Consider the following 25,238-nt stretch of genomic DNA (forward strand, 5'->3'; position numbering starts at 1 on the left):
CCTGTGGTACCATTTACCAGGGACTGACCTATGATCAGAGAGTGCCAATTGGGTTTGGTCTTCAAAGCAGTTTTAGGGAAAGAACATAGGCCCTGGGCACCTGATTGGCAGGATCCCAGGGCACACTCAGTCAAAGTACATCAGCAGTTCAGCAAAAAGTGGGGGCAACCATGCAGAAAGAGGGCACTTTCTCACACAATCCCCCTAAATGAAAGAGGATGAGACCAACCTTTCCCTAGAAAGTCTTCATTTTCTAAGTGGAAGAACCTCAAAAGTACATCCGCATTGGCATGGGCCGTCCCTGGTCTGTGTTCCTCTACAAAGGTCATTCCCTGTACAGACCACCTCAACTCTTTAGGATTTCACCTTTCATCTGCATTTGAGAGGTCTGTGATCAGTTTGAACTAAGAAGTGAGTTCCAAACGAATATGGTCTCAACTTCTTCAGGGACCAAACCACAGCAAAGGCCTCCCTGTCAATTGCACTCCAATGCTGCTCCCTGGGGAGAAGCCTTCTGCTTATATAAGCAACAAGTTGGTCTTGGTCTTCATTAACCCTGGGTAAAGCACTATGCTATACTTGCGAAGTTCGCGCAACTTCGCACTACACGAACTGCACGTAGCACAGTGCAAACATGCATAGCGTAGAGTAGTGCAGCGGTCATTTTTGGGCTTGCTCGCGGTCCTCAACGTCAAGTTGGCGACCGGGAGCAAGCAAAATGACATCCTGGCGAGACTTTTTCCTTCTTCGCGATCAGTAACATCAATTTGCCGAACACGAGCGTGGAAAATAAACCTCCCGGTGAGATTCTCAACGCGGGGAGGTCAGGTTTCTCATTGCGAGTGGTCGCGTATGCTCGAACCGCTCGCGATGAGAAACTACCAGTCCACGTTGAGAAAGCTGCCGCCAGAGTAAAAATCTACTCGAGCAGCAGAAAACTACAGCTCGCACAGTGCAAGATGCCGTTTTCAATGATTGCACAGTGCCGGATGCTTGTCCGCACTGTGCAATCATTGAAAACGGCATCTTGCACAGTGCAAACAGGGTACTACGTAGTTCGCGTAGTGCTACACGTAGCTCGCATAGTGCGAAGTGCACTTCGCGTAACTAAGCATAGCGCTACTTCACGAACAACGCCCAGGGTTAGTCTTCATCATTGGACTGGGATAGGACCGGTCCTATCCCTAGCTCAGAGGCATCAGTCTGCACAATGAACTGCTTGGTAGAGTCTGGAGGTTTAATAATTGGTGCTGAGCACATTGCCTCTTTCTGGGTGTCAAAAGCCTTTTGACAGCTAACTGTCTGGTTTACCTTTTGGGGAATCTTCTTGGAGGTAAGTTCAGTGAGGGGAGTCACAATAGAGCCATATCCCTTCACAAACCACCTGCAGTACCCAGTGAAGCCAAGGAATGCCCTGACTTGTGTCTGGGTTGTTGGAGCTGCCCAGCCCACCTTCCAAAGGCTGATCAGGTGATCCTGCCAGGTGGAACTAAAGACACCAATATCATCAAGATATGGTGCACAAGAGGTCTCTAATCCAGCAAGGACTTGGTTCACCAACATTTGGAAGGTGGTTGGGCAATTCTTTAAATCAAAGGGGATATCTGTAAACAGATAATGCCCATCGGGTATGGAAAATGCTGTTTTCTTTTTGCTCCTAATGCCATGCCAATTTGCCAGTACCCTGCAGTTAAGTCAAAGGTACTTAGAAATTTGGCTGCAACCAATTTACCTATCAACTCATCTGCTCTTGGGATAGGGTGAGCATCTGTCTTGGTGACAGAGTTGAGCCCTCTATAGTCCACACAGAACCTCATGTCTCTCTTTCCACCTTGTGGATGAGGTTTGGGAACTAGAACCACTGGGCTGGCCCAGGGGCTCTCAGAATGTTCAATAACCCCTAACTCCATCACCTTGCTGACTTCAGCTCTGATGCTTTGCTTGACTTGATCAGACTGACAAAAGATTTTGTTTTTGAAAGGTGAACTGTCACCAGTGTCCATATCATGGGTGCTCCCGGGGCACTTTCTAAAAAATGGCCCCAGTTATTCACTATCATGAATGAGAAGTCGAGAGTGCTGGTTTCACGACTGATGAGTGACAATGTCTTTCAGTTTAAACATGTCACTATCTTGACTCGTGGCAGTAGCGATTTGTTCCAATGAAATGGCAGCTGGTCTGCTCGATTTCACAATGAAATGTATGTAGGCTTCAGTTGACTTGAGAAATAGAAATAGTCAGCAGGTTTTTGATCTTTTCCTGGACGATGCACCATTGTGTAGTTGTACTGTTGTAATCTTAGACCTCAATGTTCAATGCCAGGAGGCATCTTCGCTTTTGGGTTGCCAAAGATGGTCACAGGTGTGAAAAGGATTTCCATAAAAGAATATATTGAAATGTTCGCAAGACCACACACCACTAAACTTTCTTTCTCTTTGTTAATAAGTAGGTTCAGTTTGGGACAAACCTTTGCTTGAGTATGCTACACTATGCCTTCCAGCATTTTGCTAACTGCTTTGCAGTGTAAAGATAGCACCTAACCCAACAGGGCTGGTGTTAATAACCTCTGTTTAAAGCTTTGGATCAAAGTATGCCATTTCAGTGGTGTTCTCTATTCTTTGTTTGATTTTCTTGAAGCTTTACTCACATTCTCGTGACCAATGAAATGAAACACTCTTTTTCATCAAGTCTCTTAACGGAGCACTTACAGTGGCAACTGGCAATGCTAAGGAATGACTGTAAAATGGAAATGTCTTGTAGGGAACTGGACGTTGACATCGCTTGCACTCTAGCTGGATCGCCCCCATCAGAAAAGATATGGCCAAAGAATTTTACTTGTTTTATGGAGCTCACATTTATCGGCATTCAAAGATAAACCTGCATCAGCTAGTGAAAGACATACTTGTGTGAGAGCTTTGTCACATTCCTTCTGTGAAGCTCCAAAAACCAATATGTCATCACTATAATTAAAAGCATTTAGGACAGGCTGTATGATACATCGAATGATGTCTTGGAAGAGCTCTGCAGCAGATGACACACCAAAATTTGGGGCCATATTATCAAGAAAGGGCGATACATTATCGCCGCTTTTATCGGCAGGAAACTGCCACTAAAGCAGCTATAACGGGCTTGATAATATGCCCTTGTGAATTCCCATAGAAGCCCAGGTTAACACCAGAACCTGGGCTTCTATGTGAATTCGCAAGGGCATATTATCAAGCCCATTATCGTCGCTTTAGCAGCAGTTTCCTGCCGATAAAAGCGGCGATAATGTATCGCCCTTTCTTGATGATATGGGCCCTAGTCTTTTATATCAGAACAGACCAATAGCTGCAGAAAAGGGTGTAATGTCCTTGTAATTCTCCTCGAGTTCCATCTGATGATATCCCTTATTTAAATCAGGCTAGTGAAGACCGTCGCACCATTTAATTGTGTTATCGTTTCAGCAATGGGCTGACCTGGATTGCCTCGTTCATTAAGTATGTCAAGGCAGTTGCGTACAGCTCCTTCACTGTCTCTTTTGGGGATTACCGCTATGAGAGAAACCCATGGCATCGGACCAGTGGAACATTCAATGATATCACGTATGAGTATTGACTCAAGTTCTTTTTCAACTGCCTTCTGCAAATGAAATGCAGCCGTCTGTGTCTCTGAGCAAAACAACAGAAATCCTCCTTTATATGTTACTGTACTTTCTTAGTCTTGTGTTTTTCTAACCAATTATATAACGTAGGGTACTGACATACTATTTCTTGGTGAGCATTCATGCTATCAGTCCCAAATCAGCAGCTGTGCTGATGGTGAGTCAACAGGCACTGGACGCCGTACCTGGAAGTTCATGAATGGGAGCCTGCACTTGGGTATTCTTGTGTTTTATCGTAGTTTCAAATGAACCTTGACTTTCTAAGGGTGTCAAGGCAGCCGATGTATATATTTTAGTTTTCAATGGCATAAGTTGGGGCAATGGAGATAATCCATTGTGCTTCTTCTCAGGCATAATGTTTATCCATGCACCACAGTTGATGATGAAAGGTATCGAACACCCTTTTATCTTTGGAGTAATCTTTGGACAATGTTTGAAAGACTTGGGTGCTTTTTCATGCCGACTCTTCTTTCACTTGTGCATTTCGTCACATGCGACTAGTCCCACACAAGCATGTTTCTCTGAGGGAAACATCAACATTGCACAGCCATCATCTTTACTTTCACTTGATGCTGATATTGAGGAACTTGTCAACAATGATTTAGATGACAAACAACTTCGTTTTTTTGTTAATTTGCCTCAGCTGGTGTGGCCGCTCGGCCTTGTGGATGTGCGTTGAATGTTGTTTGTGGAACGTTCTGGTAGCCATTTTGTCTTTGCGCCATGTTGCTAAAATCTGAATTTACCTTGAAAAAACTAAAGAGAAGAAGTTTTTGGCGAAACAGGAACAGATCGTTTAATTAAACACTTCGACCAGGAGCACAGTTACAGAAGCGAGCCTGCAGACTGTCTCAAAGTACGATCAATCTGAGTGAGTCTTTATACCGTTATTGGGAATCTTAGAAGTGCTTATGGCGATCCTTGTTTATTAAAAGATTGGGGCCTTGTCTGTGGAGTCATAAATAAGGCCCTTGATAACAAATGTTGGTGTGCTATGACCTAGGGTGGACACAATGTGGGCCAGTGGGTAATGTGTCTAGACCTCCGGCATGAGGGGTGCTTCATCACTGCGTGTACTGTGTGGACTGTGTCCTGATTGGCTTGTGTTCCTAACTTCATGTGGCAAAAGTCTTTATGGTGTTTTGGGATTCTGCACACCCTTCTGGCCATATGTGCTTTATTGCGGCCAAGTTCCCTAGACCACTATGGTGTTGCTGGTCATGTCTGGTGGAGGGACCTGGGTTTACTGTTTGTGCAACTGTCTGCCAGCTACGTGCCACCCAACCTGTGACCTGTTAATCAGTAACCTCAGGACTAGGTTGCAGAGCCTTCTTGACCATGTATTTCTGAGTCAGGGTTGCTGGTAGGTTCATAATTGGCAAATTTGATAATAGTGACGAGATTGTGTTCGCCTATGAAAGTGTACCATTATATCATTATCATTGATTTCTAGTTTGGCTTTGGTCTTGGAGGCCTCTTGTGTCCTATGGGATGTGTCTCAGATGATATATCCCCTTCAAGTTGCCTTTCTTGCTGCCGAAAGTTTATTAGGGGAGTCAATTGACTCTTTATTATGTTCCAAAAAGACCTCGAGTTGGGAGCGTAGTTGTTGTCAGGCAATTTACAGTGAGACAGGTTCATTCTCCATTGACTCAGCGGTGGTCTCAACACACCCAGATTGAGCCATAGATGATTGGTATTGTGATCTGAGGCCCCTGTTGGTATGACAGTATCAAGGACGTAAGCCAGAAGGGTGGGTGTTAGATTTGGGGGTCTCTTGTTGGCACAGGTAGCTACTTGTGACAAGTAGGGACCCTCTCCTCTGGTAAGGGAGATTTAACACCTAAAATAACCCCTGCTCTCCCTCTTAAGTTGCGTGGCGCGAGCAGCAAGGCTTTACTTCAAAGACGTTATAAGTTAAGCATTTGTGACCGCATACAGTATCCCAGTGACAACACTACAAATGGACACCACACAGGTTTTATATAAAAAATAAGTAGACTTTATATAGAGTTACCACAAGACCATAAACGACAAAAATACACACTATGATTACTTTAAGATGGTGGATTTAAGCTTAGTTCAGTTCAGTTCTTAGATGCGACACTCTGCGTCAATGGACCTTAAGTTACTGCAGCGATGGGAAATGCGGCAAAGTTCAGGTGCACAGAAATAAAGACGTGAAGATCTTCCAGATGCGGCACGCTTCTCGGGGATGCGAGAAGCTCTCGGTCCGATGCATGGACTGCAGCGGCGACAACCTTGCGATGCGATGGCAACAGCTCCAGTGGGGACACTCTTCTCCCACGATGCGTGAAGCTTCCGCTCAATGCGACAACTACAGCGGCGACATCCAAGATGCGATGGCAGCAGCTCCGACGGGGGCGCGCTTCTTGGGATGCGAGGTGCTCTTGATCAATGCGGTGCAGTGAGACAGTACCAGAGGCGACACCCTCCTTTCTCCGGAGTTGCGACGGCAGGCACAGTGACGGCGACACGCTCTGACCTCGTTGTAGGATTTTTCTCCTGATGCGGTGCAGTGCGACAACTACAACGGTGACACCCTCCTTCTTCGGAGTTGCGACGGCAGCAGCAGCGACTGCAACACTATTCCTCTTCGTTGCGGCATGCTTCTCTCCGATGCGGTTCAGTGCGACAGTTCCAGTGGCGACACACTCCTTTCTCCGGAGTTGCGATGGCAGGCACAGCGATGGCGACACGCTTCTCCTCATTGAGTCGCGATTCCAGCTCCTTGCGACACGCAGTTCCTCAGAAGGCCTAAAACAGCAGCAGGCACTTCCACAAGAACTCTGGGGGGCTGGGGGTGATGTCTGTTGTCCCTGAGACTTCAGCAGGAGGCAAGCTCTTTTCCAAGCCCTTGGAGATCCTTCACAAGTTGAAAGCAAAGTACACAAAGTTCCTTTCTCCTTCCTTTGGCAGTAAGGCAACCCCTGCAGGCCAATCCCCCAAGCAGCACTTCAGCTTGGGAATAGTCTCTCCTCAGTTTCTTCAGGTTCCTCTCCTCAGTAAAGGTTTCTTCTTTTAGTCCAAAAGTGATCTACTTTCTTGGGATCAAGGTCCTAATATTTATACCCAGAAATCCTTTGCTCTCTGAGGGGAGAGGGGCCTTTGCCCAGTCCAAACCAGTTCTGAAGCACTCTGTTTACCAGACTTCTCCTTTCCTTTTACGGTACAGGGCATGCACATCAGACGCCCCACAGGAGGTGGAGCCAGCCTTGTGGAAGGCAAGTACAGTCTTTGAGCACTCTGTTTACATGACTCCTTCTCTTCTCTCAGTGTGCAGGGCAGAGACATCAGCTGCTCCTCATGGGGTAGAGCCAGCATTGTGGAACGCAGGCCCAGCCCTATTCAGAGTTCAGGTGCACTCCTCCCTCCCATCAAGATGCAGATCTCTCTATTCACCACTGGGTGACTCAGCCTGTCTCCTGGAATTCCCCAGCCCTGTCACTCACAGAAACCAGACATAGGAATACACAAACTAGCAGAGGCAGGTTTGAATGGTTAGACAAGCGAATACCTACTTTCTAAAAGTGGTATTTGCAAACACAGAATATTAAAATAAACTTCACTAAAAGATGTATTTTATTATTCTGAGTTCAGGCATACTAAACTTGAATTTCTACCATGTTCTCTGAGTCTGTTAGGATTATAAAATCTAACAATTCTAACAGCCCATTCTGGCCAATGGAGAATAGGTAGCCTTGCAATAGTGAAAAATGCAAATGGCTGTAATTCACTATTAGGACATGCCACACACATCAGGGCTTGTCCTACCTTATACTTACAATGCACCCTGCCCTTGGGCCTACCACAGGGGTGACTGATATGAAGAAAAGGGAAGGTGTAGGGACTGGGAATTAGGTGCACGTGCCCAGTCAGCATGACAGTACCAGACTGCACGCAGGCTCTGCAATGGCAGACCTTAGACACATTTTACAAGGCTGCTTCTGTGGGTGGCACAACCAGTGCTGCAGGCCCACCAGCAGCATTTGGATGACACGCCCTGGCAAACTCAGTGCACTAGACTAGCGTCTGACAAGTAATCCAAATAGCCAAACATGGAACCACTGATTAACACATCAATTAGTAGGGAGCACTTGCACTGTGGCACTGGATAGCAGTGGCACAGAGCCCAAAGCATATAACACAGCACAAATACATGAGCCAACAACAAAAATGGAAGGGAGACCCACGCCAATGGTGCCAGGTCTAACAGTGAGGATAACAGGAAATGTAAGTGTAGTCCCAAATTGTGGGAGGAGTAATCTCCAGGGGTCCACCATGGGGATATCTGATATCATATCCTCAAGTAGCCCCCTTTCCGAGACATTTTGAGAACAAGGATGGTCAGACTTCATCATGGAAGGATTCTGGACTAAGTTTCAGTCACCTCCCAGTAATGCATTCGGTTTTTGTTACAAAACGGCCACCAGCCTACTATTGTTTGGAGGCCCTTTTGCCTTCATGTCTGGATAAATGAAGCCCTCCTTCACATTCTTTATCCGGCCTTCGGTCAAATATTACATAATCTTTCTTTAAATAAAATGCAGCACAAAGATAATGAATTATCTTCATTGGAAAAATACTTGACCCTACTTGGTCCTGAATAAGACTTGATCTTAATTGTTTAAATTAATCAGTTAACACATGGTTTAGAGCCTGATTGCCCTTTATTATCACCTCTTATGCATTTAAAAATATAACTTCCCTCTTAGCTCATAAAGGGGTTTAAAACCATAGCTATATTTCAGTGACCTTCCAAAACTCAAAAAAGAAAAGTGACTGTTTGTTAAATGAAAATGTAGAAACAGCATAACTGTGTACATAATATTAAATAATTTGTCCTGCAAGGTTTTATGCCCTAACATGTCAAGTAGTTCCTAGGACCCTCCTGGAACTGAAAGTTTTGGATGACCTAAACTGGGGGCTTGTTGTGAATACAGACTCTGAACACCCCCACAGGATGAGTCTGCCTTTAGACCTGCTAGCTCTACATTGCCACTACCAACCCCCTGCACTATACAGTGTGGTAGGTAGATTCTGGCAACCACTGAACATGACAACCCTGATTCCTCAGGTATCGTGGAAACAATATGGTATCTTTCGCTCAGTCCCTCGTGCTTACTTTTCTCAGAATACATAGAATGACGATTGGAATGGTTTCAATAAGTATTTATTGGTCAAGCGTCCGTCTAGTATGAAACATGTCGGCTGCGCCAATCAAAAGACAGGAACAGACAAACGTAATCGCTAGTACCAATATCGTAAAAAGTAGATAAATTTCTACCATAATGCTAATAAGATGAATAAAAATATATTACATAAAACAATAGCCTTGGCGTACTCCTACGATGCGTATTCTGCCTAACCGTGCCTAGCCTAGAGGTGTAGGTGAAGCATATATGTATAAGTGCTAGGATATGTCCTAATGGAACCTAATAGAGCCAAGAATTCCCTGGGGAAGTGCTAAATCCTCACCTGATGGTTCTGAATGAAGGACCCCGTCTCTGTATTGAGGATGGCGCCCAGCAAGGGATGTCAGATATCTGCCTGTCGACGGATCAGCCTGCAGAGTCTCGGTCCAGCTTACAAGGAATTCTTCCTCTTTCTTGGTAAGGGGGAGTGAGAGTCATTTATACTAAAGTGGTCACTTTGGGGTTTTCTGGAATCGATATGTGCTGAAAACATTTGCTAATCCCTTGCTAATCCTTTTCTAAACAAACATGATCATATGCAGCTGGCTGTTGGCCATGAATGAAAAAAGTGGTGACCCTTGTACAGAACAAATCTACTGTGCTTGGGGACATGTATTGTGTACATCAGGTACAGGGATTAAGAAGATATGGTACCATAAACCCGATGTCGGAAAGACAGAAGTAAGCTATTGGGTAAAAGGTCACCTGTGTAATACCGTTATGTCGTGTGGATGGGGCAAAATGTACGTAATCGGTATGTACATGATGGAACTAACCTAAGGGTCATGACAAACGCCTTCGTTGACAACTCTCCATTACTCTTGGGTAGAAATATGTTGCATAAATACATACACTATATATTCCATCGCCATATATTTACTAGGATAATTTAGAATTGGATTGAAAATTTCGAGTATTAATGCTTAGAGTGGGCAATTAAAAGGCAAATGTAATGTAGTAAAAGGGTTTTGACTGTTTGAAATAAGTGACAATTTGACAAAGTTTATTTACCTCACTGTACGTAATGTCTCAACGTTTTAGACATAATATCAATCTTTTTAAATTCAGAAGTTTGTAACTATTGATGAATTTCTTTCTGAATAATGATGTTAAATACACTAGATTAAGGCGCAGGGGAACTGTCTCTCCACAACGTTGGACACTCTCAGGTCAATGATGAGGGGTGGAAAGGATCGCAATTAAGGTCACATGTGTCCTTTTTGTTCTCTCAATACTTGATTGTTAGATATTTAAGTGTCTGATGCCTTGTGGTAGTCATCTGCCAGAGAGGAGGGAGACCTGGGCTGACTGTAAGAGGAGGAGTCGCTGGAGGATTTCAGAATTTGAAGTGCACATTACATGGTAGAGTGAGAGTTTAAAATCAGAGAAAAACATGCCAGAAACCACTACAGTGAAATGGTAAACACTTTGTGCATCAGTCGTATGTAAGTCTTACTTATTACAATCATGGAAAATAAAAGCAACAAGTCTTAAAACAAAGTCGTCAAAAAGAATTTTTGAACAGATGCATTACCAATTTCAAAATAATTTAGTGATGACATACCGTACTAGACCATTGAAATCACATAAAACATCATAAAAGTAATATTTCGTCCATTTCATTATGTAACCACTCTATATAATAATAATATTAAAAACTTCTATGTGTTCAATCTTAGCCGCCTGGCCCAGCCCAGTAATTAAAATGCCTTTGTGCAATCCCTTCGAATAAGCTATACTTGATACGGACATCATTTATAATATTAAATAATAACTTAATCTATAAAGTGCCTCCATGTCTCTACTCAAAGCTTAACAGCATTTTATTGGGATCATTTGCAAGGAAAACTATTTTTCAGAACAAATTTCGGAAACTATCTATTGGAGGACTCGCTGATAAGTTCAAATAAAAATCATTCAAAAGTTTAAAAAGCCTACGTGCCTTCATTCTGACATATTATTTTTTAAAGGAGCAAGTTAAGGTTAGAATTATTTGACTAATTTTGGGTATATCGGGCAACTTTAATATCTGGTTATAATGTAATTTATTAATTACAAACAGTAGGGTTTTGCCTTAACTGACACCGATCTTACACCAGTGCAATAGCAATACTAATACAGCAAAAAGTCTATTAATATAACCATTTATTATTCCTGTAACACAGGCAAAACATCAGCCTGGGTCAGTTTCTTCTCAGCTATAAGGATGAACTTAACAAAATGAGTTAAAGAGGTGGTATGCCCTCAGAGACACAATATAATTTCTTTGTGGCACGTTCTTACTCCTATTTCCTTAAAATGGGTTTTAACAGTGTTTGCCTCTCTTGTCGCAATCTAGAGCAAATACATACAATATGCAATAGCATTTCATTGACACAACCACATAATCTACAGTTAGAAAAGAACACCCTGCCAAGGTAGATAATAAGGGGTCCTTCACAGGATCCGATTCTGATTAGAAGGGAGCAATATCAACTGAATATCAGGGCCCAAGACAAAAAATAGATAACATTCAATTCATATTTTTATAGAAAATGTATATTTTTATTGGTTTTGATGCAATCAATCATTTTTAGAAAACATTCAAGGCTAGCAAATTCAAGAATTAATAAAAACTATCAATAAAGTTCATTATTTCATATAGGGAAAGAATTTTCTCCAAAAAATGAGGTGTTCCACTCACTACAGGGCATTTCAAGGGGCTCAACAGACACTCACATCTTCTGGGGGTCATTCACACTCATACATATTCAACCACATCATATATACAACCACATAATCTGCAATTTTGTGTTTGCCAATGTTGTACCCATCTCGGAGTCCCATCCTTTGCTGGATAACACCCACATCTTAACATAAGATATCCATCCCTTAAAACCAGTTTTGAATGGGAGTTTAAATAGGGTTGGGGCTCGGATTTATTATACTATCAATTAACCAACCTAGCATGCAAATATTTGCAACCGCCTTCTTATCCAAGAAAAACGACAAAAAAATAGCTGAGTGATTTAACCTCTGCTTTAAAACAATGTTGTTTCTATCTAGTGTTCCAAAAATAGGATCTCCAACCACTGGCATAATCTTTATTTATTATTTCTTGCCAGCACGAGTTGACAAGAGAGTCAGAATCTGATAGATAAAACGAAAATAGACATTTTAGAAACGTGGATTGTCTCACCAGAGTGTGGCTTATTAGGCCAAACTCTAGTCTGTCATTGAGACTGTTCTAGGGAGAAGGGCAGTCAATTCATACCTATCGCCACATCAAGTTCTCTTACGATGAAAGTTTCACGTGGGGAAAATTTGAATAAGTGGATGAAGAAATATGTTTTTTTTAAAAACATTCATTTGCCAGGTTAGCAGATAATTACATCTTCTTGCGGAAGCTGGTGCTGCCACAGTAGATGATTGGTGAAGAGACCCATTGTGACTCCCTTGTGTGCCAAACCATACACCTGAACTTTAAAGACTCCTTAGATATGATTACTTCTTGAGAAAGTATGACATTGACACAACTGTTGCAGATGTTAATCAGAACGGTTATGTTGGATAGAGGCTGGAACCTTTAGTTGGGCCAAAATTGCTGCGGGAAAGAAGGAATGTTTTTTGTGGAGCAGGATTCATAGATTGAATTTCTGATTGCTTTGTAGCGCCTAAAGCTGGTGGAAATAACATCCGAACCTCCACCCCGATGGTCGTCTCTATTCCAGAGAGAGGTAGGTCAGAGTGAAGTTTGGTGTGAATTTCTTGTGTAACAAGGGTTGTGTGTTGCAGAATATAGGTGATTGTCATGGGTGAAGCATGAAGTTCCTTTTAGTATGGGGAGCAGAACCCCAAACTCCAAAGGTTAGGCACTCTGAAATTCAGATCACCCCAAATTATACCTTTAGCGGTTCCACGTCAATCCTCGATCTATCAATAAAGAACCCCATTCTCATGTTCAGGACTAACATTACTTTAGCCAAGTATAAATAATTAACTGGGATCCTTCAGTAACTGAGTTCTAGATCAGGAATAGTTAAAGTATTTTATAACAAAATCCCAAAAGCAAGGGGTACAGAGTATTGCAAAATATGCTGTGAAGTCTCAAATGCATAATACATAGTCAGAAATCCAATTATTCTAAGTACCAAATGAACAGCTAGATTATACGTGGAGAGGACAGAGTCCCTGGTAGAAAAGGAAAGTCATCTCATTATAATTTATATAATCACAAAGGAAACCAACAGCATCTCCAGCAGAAAAGGAAAGGCTCCCCAATAAATAGACATAGCCTCTACTAGACAGGAACATCTTCTAGCTCGCCTCAAAAAACAGAGTTTTATACACAATTTCAGAGCAATTTAATCTGTAAATGTGGGTGAAGGTTTGATTTATTCAGCATTCTGTCCGTCATCTGTTTTTTTTGGTGTTTGGATTGAGGTCATGGCACTAGATAGTCTATGTTTCTTCATATAAGTAAGCCCGGGCTGCAAACTCTGCTCCGCCAGCCGAGTTTGAAAAGTTTTGCCAACTCCACGGTCTGTTGGGAATGCGGAGTTCAGGCAAAACTCTGACTCCGAGGCGGAGCGGAGTTAGCCCCTGTGCCACAGCCCTAACCCCCCCAAAAAACAACTTGCCTGCTCACTGGCATCTCCAGGCTGCCCTCCTCCTTGCCACGGTCTTGCCTCCTCACCGCTGTCCTCGCTGCAAACCCCTATGTTGAATGTCTTGTGTGAACTGCGTATTCGCAAGACCGGCAATGAGGATGGCGGCGAGGAGGAGAGACCATGGCGAGGAGGAAGGCAGCCCGAGATTGCAGAAAGCAGGTAAGTGTTTTTTTTTTCTTTTTTTAAATTGGGGGTGTGATTTGGGAAGATGGAGCAGAGCAGAGTTCTACAGAGCTTTTTTTTTACTCCGTGGAACTCCACAGAGTGCACGCCGCGTACTCTGCCCACCCTACATATCAGCCAGACCTTTGCCATACTCTAAGATGATGATAATTTAATTGGGCAAGTATTTCTCATGTTCATAGAAATAAGAGGAAGGGGTTAGGGCCATTTCAAGCACAACACAGATATTTGCCAGCGTATTCTTGAAAGTACCATTGGTCCTCTCCCGTATTGCAGAAGATTAAGGCTGATAACTAGAGTGGAACTTTATAACTTCTTTCATTTTCTTCACATATGATTTCCAAAGCCTCATTTGTAAATGTGTCTCATGGTCTGTTTTACCAGAATTTGGAAGGCTAAATCCAGGAATTAGCTCCTTCAATAATGATTTGGCAACTGTAAAGCTATCTGATCTCCAGGTGAGGTATGCTTCAAACCACTGAGAGAACATGCAATCAACTACAAAGGTGTGTTCAATACCATTGCAATTAAGCATCTCAATCTAATCTGCTTGAATTCTTATAAATGGGCCTTCTGAATTGCCATCACGACTCATCAATACCTTGGTCATTTCCCCTGATTATTAAACTTACAAGTCAAACAGCATAAACAAACCGCTCTGAATTTTGTCGTTTTTCCATACTTTTTTAATATTGAGACTACATCATTTCTTTCTACATGAGACCCATTGTGGAAATATTTGAACATTAGCTACAGCATAGAGTTTGGCAAGATGTATTTTGTCTGAGCATTTAAAAACATATAATTTTAATATTTCTTGAAACCCAATCTTTCCCATTTTTCGTCATTATCTGGGCCATCTTCTTAAAGATCTCTCAGTTCACTTAATGAAGTCTGGTTGAGCTCCTAAAGAAACAACTTACATTTTCAGCATGTTGAACTGTATTTATTCTCAACTCTTCATCCTCACCCTCCTGGACAAATGTCTCTTCTTGCAATGCACAGTATTTTGCAATCTGCTTAGCATATTTATTACTAAGTATAAATATATCTTTTGCAGCCTTATGGCCAACACGCTTGATGAGTGCAATTTCCTTTGGCTTTAGTATTGCCTTCAACAAATCCAGAAAAAGGTCAGTGATGGTGGTGGTTTGTCGTATTATCCGGTCAGAGCTTACAGAACCCAATGGGTTGTGGACATTAAGCTGTGATATTTATAAATGGTCACCTGGTATTAACCTTTGAACAATAAATGAGCAGTACTAGTATTCCAAGAATTTCATGGAGAACTGATCCATTTTACACGTAGGCTTCGATGTGACATTGCTGAACAGAAATACATTCCTGATGAAGTCCTTTCAGAAGGCGAAACGTATTGGCCGGGCTGTTTCTTTGATGTATTAAAGAATAATAAAGAGAATTGTTTTGAGACTTCATAGTGTGTCTCCCATGTTATTTTGATATTGGAGAAGAATACATTTATATTGACACCATTGAACTATGTGTACTGATGAAAGGAGGCGAGAAGAAGCAAAGAGAAGAAACTCTACAATGCAATTGTAGAATTCTTGAGGCACTCCCTTTTGTGTGTTTTTTCTACAAACAAGCCCCAGTTGGGGCACAAATGTTTGGCCACTAAGCCGGCTATGTTCCAGGAAATCATCTTAGTATGGGAGGGCTGATAAGAGATAGCATCACCCAAGTCATATGGCTCAGAGACTGAGGGTGATACAGCTGTGGCCCATCACAGGAGGGGGGAAGGTATATACTCCAGAAGAGGTACTGTCAAAACCTTTTTTGTTAAAATAATATTTTACTATTTTTCAAGTTGGAAATGTTCAGTATATAATGCTCAATGAACAAAATATGCATACAGAAGAAAAAAAGAAGAAAGAAAGAAAGAAAAAACATAGATAAATAAGGTTTACGCCTGACCCTGATGGTCATCTGAAGAAAAGAACATCAATCAAATTATAATTTGATCAATTGCAGCTGAGACCCGCCCAAATTGTATCGAGTTTCCTCAGTGAGGAAGGACCTCAAGCTTTGTCAAGAGCCAACTCTAAATCATAGAATTGTCTCAAAAGAGCCCAACATTTCAGTGCCTTGGGGGGGGGCATCAGAGACCCAAACCCAAGCTACACATAACCGGGCACAGACTATCATTACTGTTGTTAGACATTTGATACCATCATCATCCTCAAACCTAACACCCACCAAAATCTCTTTAGGGGATAATGAAACCTGGAGGCCTAGACAGTGCAACATTAATTTGGTTACATGAGTCCAAAGGTCCAGTCGGGCAGGACATACAGTGTACATATGTACCATATCTGCAGAAATCTGCCTACAGTTTATGCAACTAGTTTTATCCCCAGAATCATTGGCTCCCAATTTAGAGTGTCTTTCTGGCGTGTAATATATGAGACAAATAGTCTTGAATTGTTGTAGGTTCTGATTGATAGAGTGAACTGATCTGTCCAAAATCTCCAGTGCCCTCTGTAGCTCCAAGATGTAAACGTCAGACCCCAGTTGCCGGCTCCATTTTCAATCCAACAGCACATTGTCCTCAGTTACATACTGACAAAGGACCTGATATACCAAACTTATCAATCTACTTGCTTTATAAAGATGCCGCTACAACTCTGTACATTCCAGATGAATCAGGTATTTAAATGCTGTCAAAAAGTAGTCCCTCGCTTCTAAATATTTTTTTAAGTGATTATGGAGCACATAGTTAGCCTGTAATCCGGTAAATGAGCAGAAGCTATTTAAGTCGTGCACCTGTCAAATATTCTGAAACCCATATCTCACCCAGGCCTTTCCGATTGGATCTTGAATCACTACTAGGATAACAACAGCAGCATTTCTTCACGTAAAAAGGCAATTGAATATTTATTACAGACTAGCAGCCCACCCCGACCTTGTCCGGGAGCTTACAGGCTTCCCCCTACCCCCGCCTGCCCCGACATTGCTCTGCTCCTCACCGTTGACTGGCCTGCCCCGTCCCCCGCCTGGCCCGACACCCGCCTGCCCCTACATTGTCCTCGAGCCTCACCTCAGCCGTCTGTTCCTCACCGCCTGTCCGCCGCTGCTCCTCCCCAGCGCCATGTCCGCCTCTCCGCTGCTGGTACCGCCAATGCCCGCTGTTCCTGACGTCACCGCTCCTCCCCCACGCCAAGTCCACCGCTCCTCGGACGCCGCTCTGACGCCGCTCCTGACGTGACCCCGCACGTCGCGGCCGGCGCTACTTAGGACGGACTACTTTTTAAAAAATATAAATTTTTTAAATAAGATTTATTTTTTTAATGTATATAGCCTATAACCATCTACACACCCTGCCGATTTCAACGGTGTATCTGGTGTGTAGATTGGCGCTGTGGTTCGCGAGTTTACCCGCCTCAAAGCCTGAAAGTTACTACTTTATTATAGTAGTATAGATTATGCCTATTTTTGTAATGTAAATGCAGCAGCATCAAGTAGCGTAAAGCGCCGTCAATTACTATACCTCATGCCTCTTTTTGTAATGTAAATGCGGCAGCATCAAGTAGCGTAAAGTGGCGTTAATTAATGTACATTATGCCTCTTTTTGTAATGTAAATGCAGCAGCATCAAGTAGCGTAAAGCGCCGTTAATTAGTATACCTTATGCCTCTTTTTGTAATGTAAATGCGGCTTACTGAAATCCTCCTGTTTTTTGTGTTCCTGTCCGCCCCCTGTGTCAACGTGTAATGTAGTGTTTTTGTTTTTTGAAGTGTAAGGAGTGTTATGTAAATCTTCCTTTTTTGTCTCACTGCCAGCCCCCAACCATCAAGTAGCTGAAATCTCCGTCAATTAGTATACATCATGCCTCTTTTCTCAATCTAAATGAGGCTTCTTGAATTCCTCCTGTTTTTGTTTTCCTGTCTTTCCCCTGTCTTAATGTGTAATGTAGTGTGGCTGTAATGTGAACTTAAATGAGTGTTATTTAAAATTCATGTTTTTGGTTGAGTGCCTGCCCCCTTGTTGAACCTGTGATGTATTGTAGATATTTTAAATGTGTTGCTGTTTTTTGGTTAATTACAGCGAGGGGACAGAGCCGGGCTATTTGTTCCCCTCTGCAAGCATGTCACCCTGTTGTAATTTGTATGTTTGAGTTTATTTTTCAATTAGCATGCATTCACTGTGTAAAGCTTCCTCAATGAGGCCCTGGCTGCCCGCTTTCCAGGGCCTTGCAACAGCGTTATTGTGGCTCGTTCTGTGCCCTCTCTCAACCTGTAAGTCCACACAGCCACATAGCAATAATGCTCTGACTGTGTCTTGTGAGCGCTGTGTCCAGGGACTGCTTTGAACTCGTGTTTTTGCTTTTCCCTGCAAGAACGTTCGACAGTTAATTTCCATGCATCATGCCTCCTTGTGTAATGTTATTGAGGGTTGTTCTCCCTGATTATTTCCCTTGCCGCCCCGCGTTTACAGAGCAAACACGATGCCTCATTTTTTAATGTGAAAGAGGCTTGTTCTCGTGAATATTTCCCTGGCTGCCCCCTGTGTATCCCCTTTGAATAACAGTGCCCGACTCTGGAATTGTTTTTTAAAGAGCGTAAATGCAATTTTTTCCGTGGCTTGTGTCAATGTGTATTGCTCAGTTGTTTCCCTCGTTAGTGGCTCCGACAGCAATAATGCTCCTAGGAATCACGTGCGTGTTGGACCAATGCTGAAGGTTTTTATGAATTGTCTTTCCAATGAATGTGCTGCTTGTGTGATTGCTTGCGTGATTGGTTATTTGTGTAATGTGTGTGGCGCCATTGGTTGTTTGCTGCAAGGTGTGGTGCTTGCGTGATTGGTTATTAGTGTAATGTGTGTGGGGCGATTGGTTGTTTGCTGGAAGGCGCAGTGGCGCGATTGGCTGGTTGTGCAAGGTTGTTTTGTGGGTGTCACGGCCAAGAGTGTTGCGCGATTGGATGCTTGTGTGGCTTGCCCAACCATGATTGGCTTTTCGTCCTGAAGCCGCGCCCTTTGCCTCGGAACCTTGCTGAGGCCGAGCCCCTTTGTTTTTGTTGGCTTGAAACCCTGCAGTCAGTGAGTAATAAGCCTATTGAACATGGCGATTTTGTGATTTTGCACATTTTTTCAAATGATCATTCAGAATTTTCGATTTTGCACATATTTTAAAAAGATTATTTAGAAATTGCTATTTGAAAATCGATGTTTATGTCCTGAAGTGGACGTGCATTAAACAGTGTTTTTGCTGAAGTTGCTATGTTGTGTGTGTGCTTGTGTGTGTTTGCAGAATCTGTTGGTTGCTATGTTGTGTGTGTGCTATCAGAATCTGTTGTTGTGTGTGTGCTTGAGTGCTTGAAACCGAGTGAATGGGACATGCCCCTCTGCCAATGTTACCGCCCACATTGAGAACAACGCCCACAAGGAACTACTTTTTCTGGAATGTTGTTTGCTCTTCGTAATGTATATGTTGGACAAATGTATAGCCTATGTCCATCTCCTGGACCTCCCCTTTCCAACGCTGTATTGGGTGTTATGATTGGTGGTGTACTTCTGGAGTTTACCCGCCTCAAAGGTTCCCAGTTCTCGCTTTATAATAGTAGTATAGATTTCCTGCAAGATACAAAGAGCATCCTTCACAGCCTTAAAGCGAACCCTCTTGAAGTAATTTTGGTCCCCCAGCCGGTATAAAAAAGGCTTATATTCTTCCCCAGTGCTAGCTGATAAGCAGAAAGCCACTTGGTCAGGATCTGCCAGGATTAATAAACTGCTAAAGCACCCTACAAACGCAGCCCAAAAATACAACTTCAAGTCTGAGAATTTAATTACATGGGAGATTTATAAGTTTGCTCATCTTGCCTGCCTGTAACCCCAGATAGTACTTCCAATGGTGCCATTGCCGTGCCTAAAAAATGAATTCGGGAACCAAAAAAGAATTGCACTAAAAAGATAAAGAAAATTAAGAAGAATATTCATGTTAACTATATTGCATCGTCCAATAATCGTACTGTCAAAACTATGCACCAGTGGAAGAGCGTTGAGTCCAACAAAAATAGAAAATGGACTATACACAGTGGAAGACCTTTAAGCTCAGTAATTCACAATGGACTATGCACCAGCAGAAGAGCGCTAAGCCCAGTAATGGACAATGGACTATGCACCAATGGAAGAGCGATAAGCCTAGTAATGGACAATGTACTATGCACCAGAGGAAGAGCGCTAAGCCCAGTAATGGTAATGGACTATGCACCAGTGGAAGAGAGCTAAGAGAAGTAATGGACAATGGACTATGCACCAGCGGAAGAGCGCAGAGCCCAGTTATAGACAATAAACTATGTGCCAGTGGAAGAGCCCTAAGCTCAGTAACGGACAATGAACTATGCACCAATGGAAGAAAGCTAAGACAAGTAATGGACAAAGGACTATGCACCAGTGGAAGATCGCTAATCCCAGTAATGGACAATGGACTATGCACTAGTGGAAGAGCGCTAAGCCCAGTAATGGACAATGAACTATGCACCAATGGAAGAGGCGCCATGCCCAGTAATGGACTATGCACCAGTGGAAGAGAGCTAAGCCCAGTAATGGACAATGGACTATGTACCAGTGGAAGAGTGCTAAGCCCAGTAATGAACAATGGACTATGCACCAGTGAAAGAGGTCTAAGCCTAGTAATGGACAATGGACTATGCATCAGTGGTAGAGCGCTAAGCCCGGTAATGGTAATGGACTATGCACCAGTGGAAGAGAGCTAAGAGAAGTAATGGACAATGGACTATGCACCAGCGGAAGAGCGCAGAGCCCAGTTATAGACAATAAACTATGTGCCAGTGGAAGAGCCCTAAGCTCAGTAACGGACAATGAACTATGCACCAATGGAAGAGAGCTAAGACAAGTAATGGACAAAGGACTATGCACCAGTGGAAGATCGCTAATCCCAGTAATGGACAATGGACTATGCACTAGTGGAAGAGCGCTAAGCCCAGTAATGGACAATGAACTATGCACCAATGGAAGAGGCGCCATGCCCAGTAATGGACTATGCACCAGTGGAAGAGAGCTAAGCCCAGTAATGGACAATGGACTATGTACCAGTGGAAGAGTGCTAAGCCCAGTAATGAACAATGGACTATGCACCAGTGAAAGAGCTCTAAGCCCAGTAATGGACAATGGACTATGCATCAGTGGTAGAGCGCTAAGCCCGGTAATGGTAATGGACTATACACCAGTGGAAGAGAGCTAAGAGAAGTAATGGACAATGGACTATGCACCAGCGGAAGAGCGCAGAGCCCAGTTATAGACAATAAACTATGTGCCAGTGGAAGAGCCCTAAGCTCAGTAACGGACAATGAACTATGCACCAATGGAAGAGAGCCAAGACAAGTAATGGACAAAGGACTATGCACCAGTGGAAGATCGCTAATCCCAGTAATGGACAATGGACTATGCACTAGTGGAAGAGCGCTAAGCCCAGTAATGGACAATGAACTATGCACCAATGGAAGAGGCGCCATGCCCAGTAATGGACTATGCACCAGTGGAAGAGAGCTAAGCCCAGTAATGGACAATGGACTATGTACCAGTGGAAGAGTGCTAAGCCCAGTAATTAACAATGGACTATGCACCAGTGAAAGAGCTCTAAGCCCAGTAATGGACAATGGACTATGCACCCGCAGAAGAGCGCTGAGCCCAGTAATAGCCAATGGACTATGCACCAGCCGAAGAGAGCTAAGTCCAGTAATGAACAATGGACTATACACCAGCAGAGGAGAGCTAAGCCGAGTAATGAACAATTGACTATGCGCCAGTGGAAGAGCACTAAGCCTAGTGTTGGACAATGGATTATGCACCAGTGGAAAAGCACCTAGCTCACTAATATACAATAGACTATGCCCCAGTGGAAGAGCGCTAAGCACGGTAATGGACAGTGGACTATGCACCAGTGGAAGAGAGCTAAGCCCAGTAATGGACAATGGACTATGCACCAGTGGAAGAGCGCTAAGCCCAGTAATGGACAATGGACTATGTACCAGTGGAAGACCGCTGAGCCCAGCAATAGACAATGAACTATGCACCAGTGGAAAAGCGCTAAGCCCAGTAATGGACAATGGACTATGCACCAGAGGAAGAGCCCAGTAATATAACTTCAGCTGAAGGAGCTTGGGCACTTGCAAGGGTAGAAACACTGGGAAGTTCATTCACAATTCATGCATATTTAGGAAATTTACAATGACATAATTAAGTCTTCATGTGCAAAGCTGCATAGGTAAAGATATACATATATTGAATGGGTTGGGAGGGGACAAGTAACAGGAGTGAGCAGAAAACAACATCCATATTAAAAAAAATGGACTTTTCATCAAAATGTGGCAACAAAATTATATTACTAAACACACTGCTATACATTATATGAAACTAATTTCAAGTGCACTCATGTTAGATTATTATTACCAGATTGTATCCATTATTAAATTCATTATTCAGAAGCATTTTCCATACTAATGCAACTCCTAAAACCATTTCAACAATCACATTTTGACAAATTATATACTGCTGTTGAGAAGTGACGATAACCAGCTCAGAACCTTTAATCCAAAGTACTGGTGGGTTTGAAGACTTTTGTAGACCTTTGTCTCTCTACTCCTTTTATTATTCTTTTTTTCTACGTTCTTCCTGCACCTGTCAAGAGCCGGACAAGCCTGACACTCACAGGTTGTCTCTCTTCTTCAGGGACTTCTCCTCCTTCAGATGCCCCATCTACTACCTGGTGGGTCACCCTGGCGGTGGCTTCAGGGATGCTCCTCGGTGCTGTTGTCGCTGTCCTTGGTGTGGTTCTCTTCTATAAGAGACGCGCAAAGAAAGCAAATGGTAAGAGTCTATTCAAAGTCCCATTTCAAAGTTTAAAGCAGTGAAAAATCAGGTGCGATATAATATATTCTCTTATTTCAGGTGTGACCCCTGGTGGCAGCTCCAGAGCCATCTATGAATCTTCAGTAAACTATGAGAACGTGGAAAACGCAAACCGAGCACAGCCTGCTGTGAGTGAATTATAATAAATCTATAAATACATATGTCCAGTCTGTAATCAAGAGCCTACTCACAAACTGCAAAGAGTAACACATATTCTTACCATAAAGATGTATGCACATGTAACAGACATGTAGCCAAGCACAGACTGCAGCAGTGGTCGAAGTGGGAGAAAAAAAGTAGGAGTGCGGGAATAACCTGTGGATTGGGCCAGCGGGCACAGTCAGAGGTATATCAGAAACAGCAAAATATCCAAATGTTTTATATTTGTTTCCCATTTCACTAACCGGTTACAGCTTATTATGTTATTTAATGTAACCAATGGAAACACCTGTTTATTTAGGGTTTAATATGAGTTATTGACATTTAAATGCATTCACCAAGATGAATACGTTTCCAATCACAGAATCTCCCAAATATCCTTAAAAGTGGAATCGCAAGCCATTTGTCTCTCAGACATGGCTTCTCTGTCATCAGCACTTCTCCTCCCTTTTTCCACAAGAGCAGTTCAAGCATACATAGCAAAATATTCTAGTTCGCAAGCTTTTTCCTCATAAGTATGGCTCTGCCATATTTGCCACATAATACATCATCTGCTGCATAATTTGTTGATTTTAACTAATAAATTGATTATAGCTGAAACGGATCACTGACCTATTCACATTATGTGCACTTTATGATCTGCATGATACAGCCTCTTAGAAGCAGGCACATTAACCCTCTGCGCTTCCTTTCCATGACACAAAATTTCCACTAGGCAAAACATCATGGGCCTCATTTATCTCTACTAAGAACATTAATCACTGGAGTTATCATGACATTTTTATTGTTGCTGAAAATTGTCGGAGGCCAGGAAGGAGGCAGCAAGTGCTTCTAAAACCATGTTATACTTGCAAACACGACGACCCCCTCTAAAGTCAGCGCCCGGTGCAGTCACACCGCCCTAGAGCCTCCCTGCTCCAGGGTCCTGTGACCTCACTGGCAGAGCTACTGTCACTCTAGGGTGTGCTGCTTCATAAGCCTGCATGCAAGACTGGAGGTGAACGTCATGGGTTGTGGTGGACAGGCCTTCAACGTTAATCCACACTTGCCACCACTAGGGGCCACCTGCTGGTGCTAAGACACTAGGGCTTCTAAGATCTTGCAGGCCTTCTAACGTCTAGCATGGGAATGTGCTCCCTCAGGGGGAGTGGTCTGGTGGACTGGCCATGAAGGCTGAATCTGGTTCCCCAGTTCCAAATTCAGCAGCTCTGACCATAGTGCCACATCCTCTCCCCCAATGAACACCATACTGCCCCATTGAGGGTAACTTGCACTGCACTGACCCGCTATAAACACCAAAGGCACTAGACAAGAGCAATATGCTGCCTAAAAAAAAATAACGATTCAGAAAAGGGGGTGGTGATGGACAGAGTCTTTGAATTAAGCAGAACACTCCTACCCAGTCTACAGATCAGGGCTTGATCCATCACCGTTTTTTAGCTCACTGCACCATCCCAGCTCAGAACCTGGCTACAAGCAAATTAGTCTGTCCCTGGCCCATTGCATCATGGGAACAGGGCAGACCAAACTACCAAGCCAATTCTTTTACTGGAAAGGAAACAAGCTTCCGGGGACCGGTTTCTGGCATTACAGCCGTCTACGACCCGGCTTGCTTGAATCCTGATGGTGCAGTGAGCAAGGGACTCACATCTGAGCATACCCTTCCACGCTTATGGTGGACAAAACGATTCAGAAAAGGGGGTGGTGATGGACAGAGTCTCTGAATTAAGCAGAACACTCCCACCCAGTCAACAGATCAGGGCTTGATCCATCACAGTTTTTTAGCTCACTGCACCATCCCAGCTCAGAACCTGGCTACATGCGAATTAGTCTGTCCCTGGCCCATTGCATCATGGGAACAGGGCAGACCAAACTACCAAGCCAATTCTTTTACTGGAAAGGAAACAAGCTTCCGGGGACCGGTTTCAGGCACTACAGCCGTCTTCGGCCCGGCTTGCTTGAATCCTGATGGTGCAGTGAGCAAGGGACTCACATCTGAGCATACCCTTCCACGCTTATGGTGGACAAAACTATTCAGAAAAGGGGGTGGTGATGGACAGAGTCTCTGAATTAAGCAGAACACTCCTACCCAGTCAACAGATCAGGGCTTGATCCATCACCGTTTTTTAGCTCACTGCACAATCCCAGCTGCAAATTAGTCTGTCCCTAATGACAAAATAGTAGGATGAGGAGTACATAGTGATTAGACCAAGACAGGAGAGTGTTCACTCATACACGAACGAGGAATTGTGTGTCATATGAGTGAGGACATGTGTGTGATGAAGGAATATGGACCTGTCTGGGATTAAAATTGGAAGATATTCTAGTAGAGTGAAACTATCGTCAAAGAATATGACGCAAGACATCTTCTACACGTTTCCAGTATATTCCCTCGCCTTCTAGTGTAAATGACATTTTAGCATTCAGATTTACTAGAATGCTATTTCCTTTATGAGTTGGGAAGTCTGTGCTTCGGTAATTGTGTCTTTAATCTGTTAAC

General features: G+C 43.2%; 1 protein-coding gene across 1 annotated transcript in view; it reads left to right on the forward strand.

Moving 5' to 3' along the window:
* Positions 1 to 25,238, forward strand: part of LOC147706593 (uncharacterized) — a 108,620-nt gene that overhangs the window by 59,680 nt on the left and 23,702 nt on the right. The window contains exons 3-5 of the mRNA XM_086933084.1: positions 12,510 to 12,575; positions 22,400 to 22,537; positions 22,619 to 22,707. Coding sequence (XP_086789210.1) covers positions 12,510 to 12,575; positions 22,400 to 22,537; positions 22,619 to 22,707 — 293 coding nt within the window. The remainder of the gene's footprint in view (positions 1 to 12,509; positions 12,576 to 22,399; positions 22,538 to 22,618; positions 22,708 to 25,238) is intronic.

Source organism: Lissotriton vulgaris, chromosome 7 (assembly GCF_964263255.1).
Source record: "Lissotriton vulgaris chromosome 7, aLisVul1.2, whole genome shotgun sequence".
Classification (NCBI taxonomy): Eukaryota; Metazoa; Chordata; class Amphibia; order Caudata; family Salamandridae; genus Lissotriton; species Lissotriton vulgaris.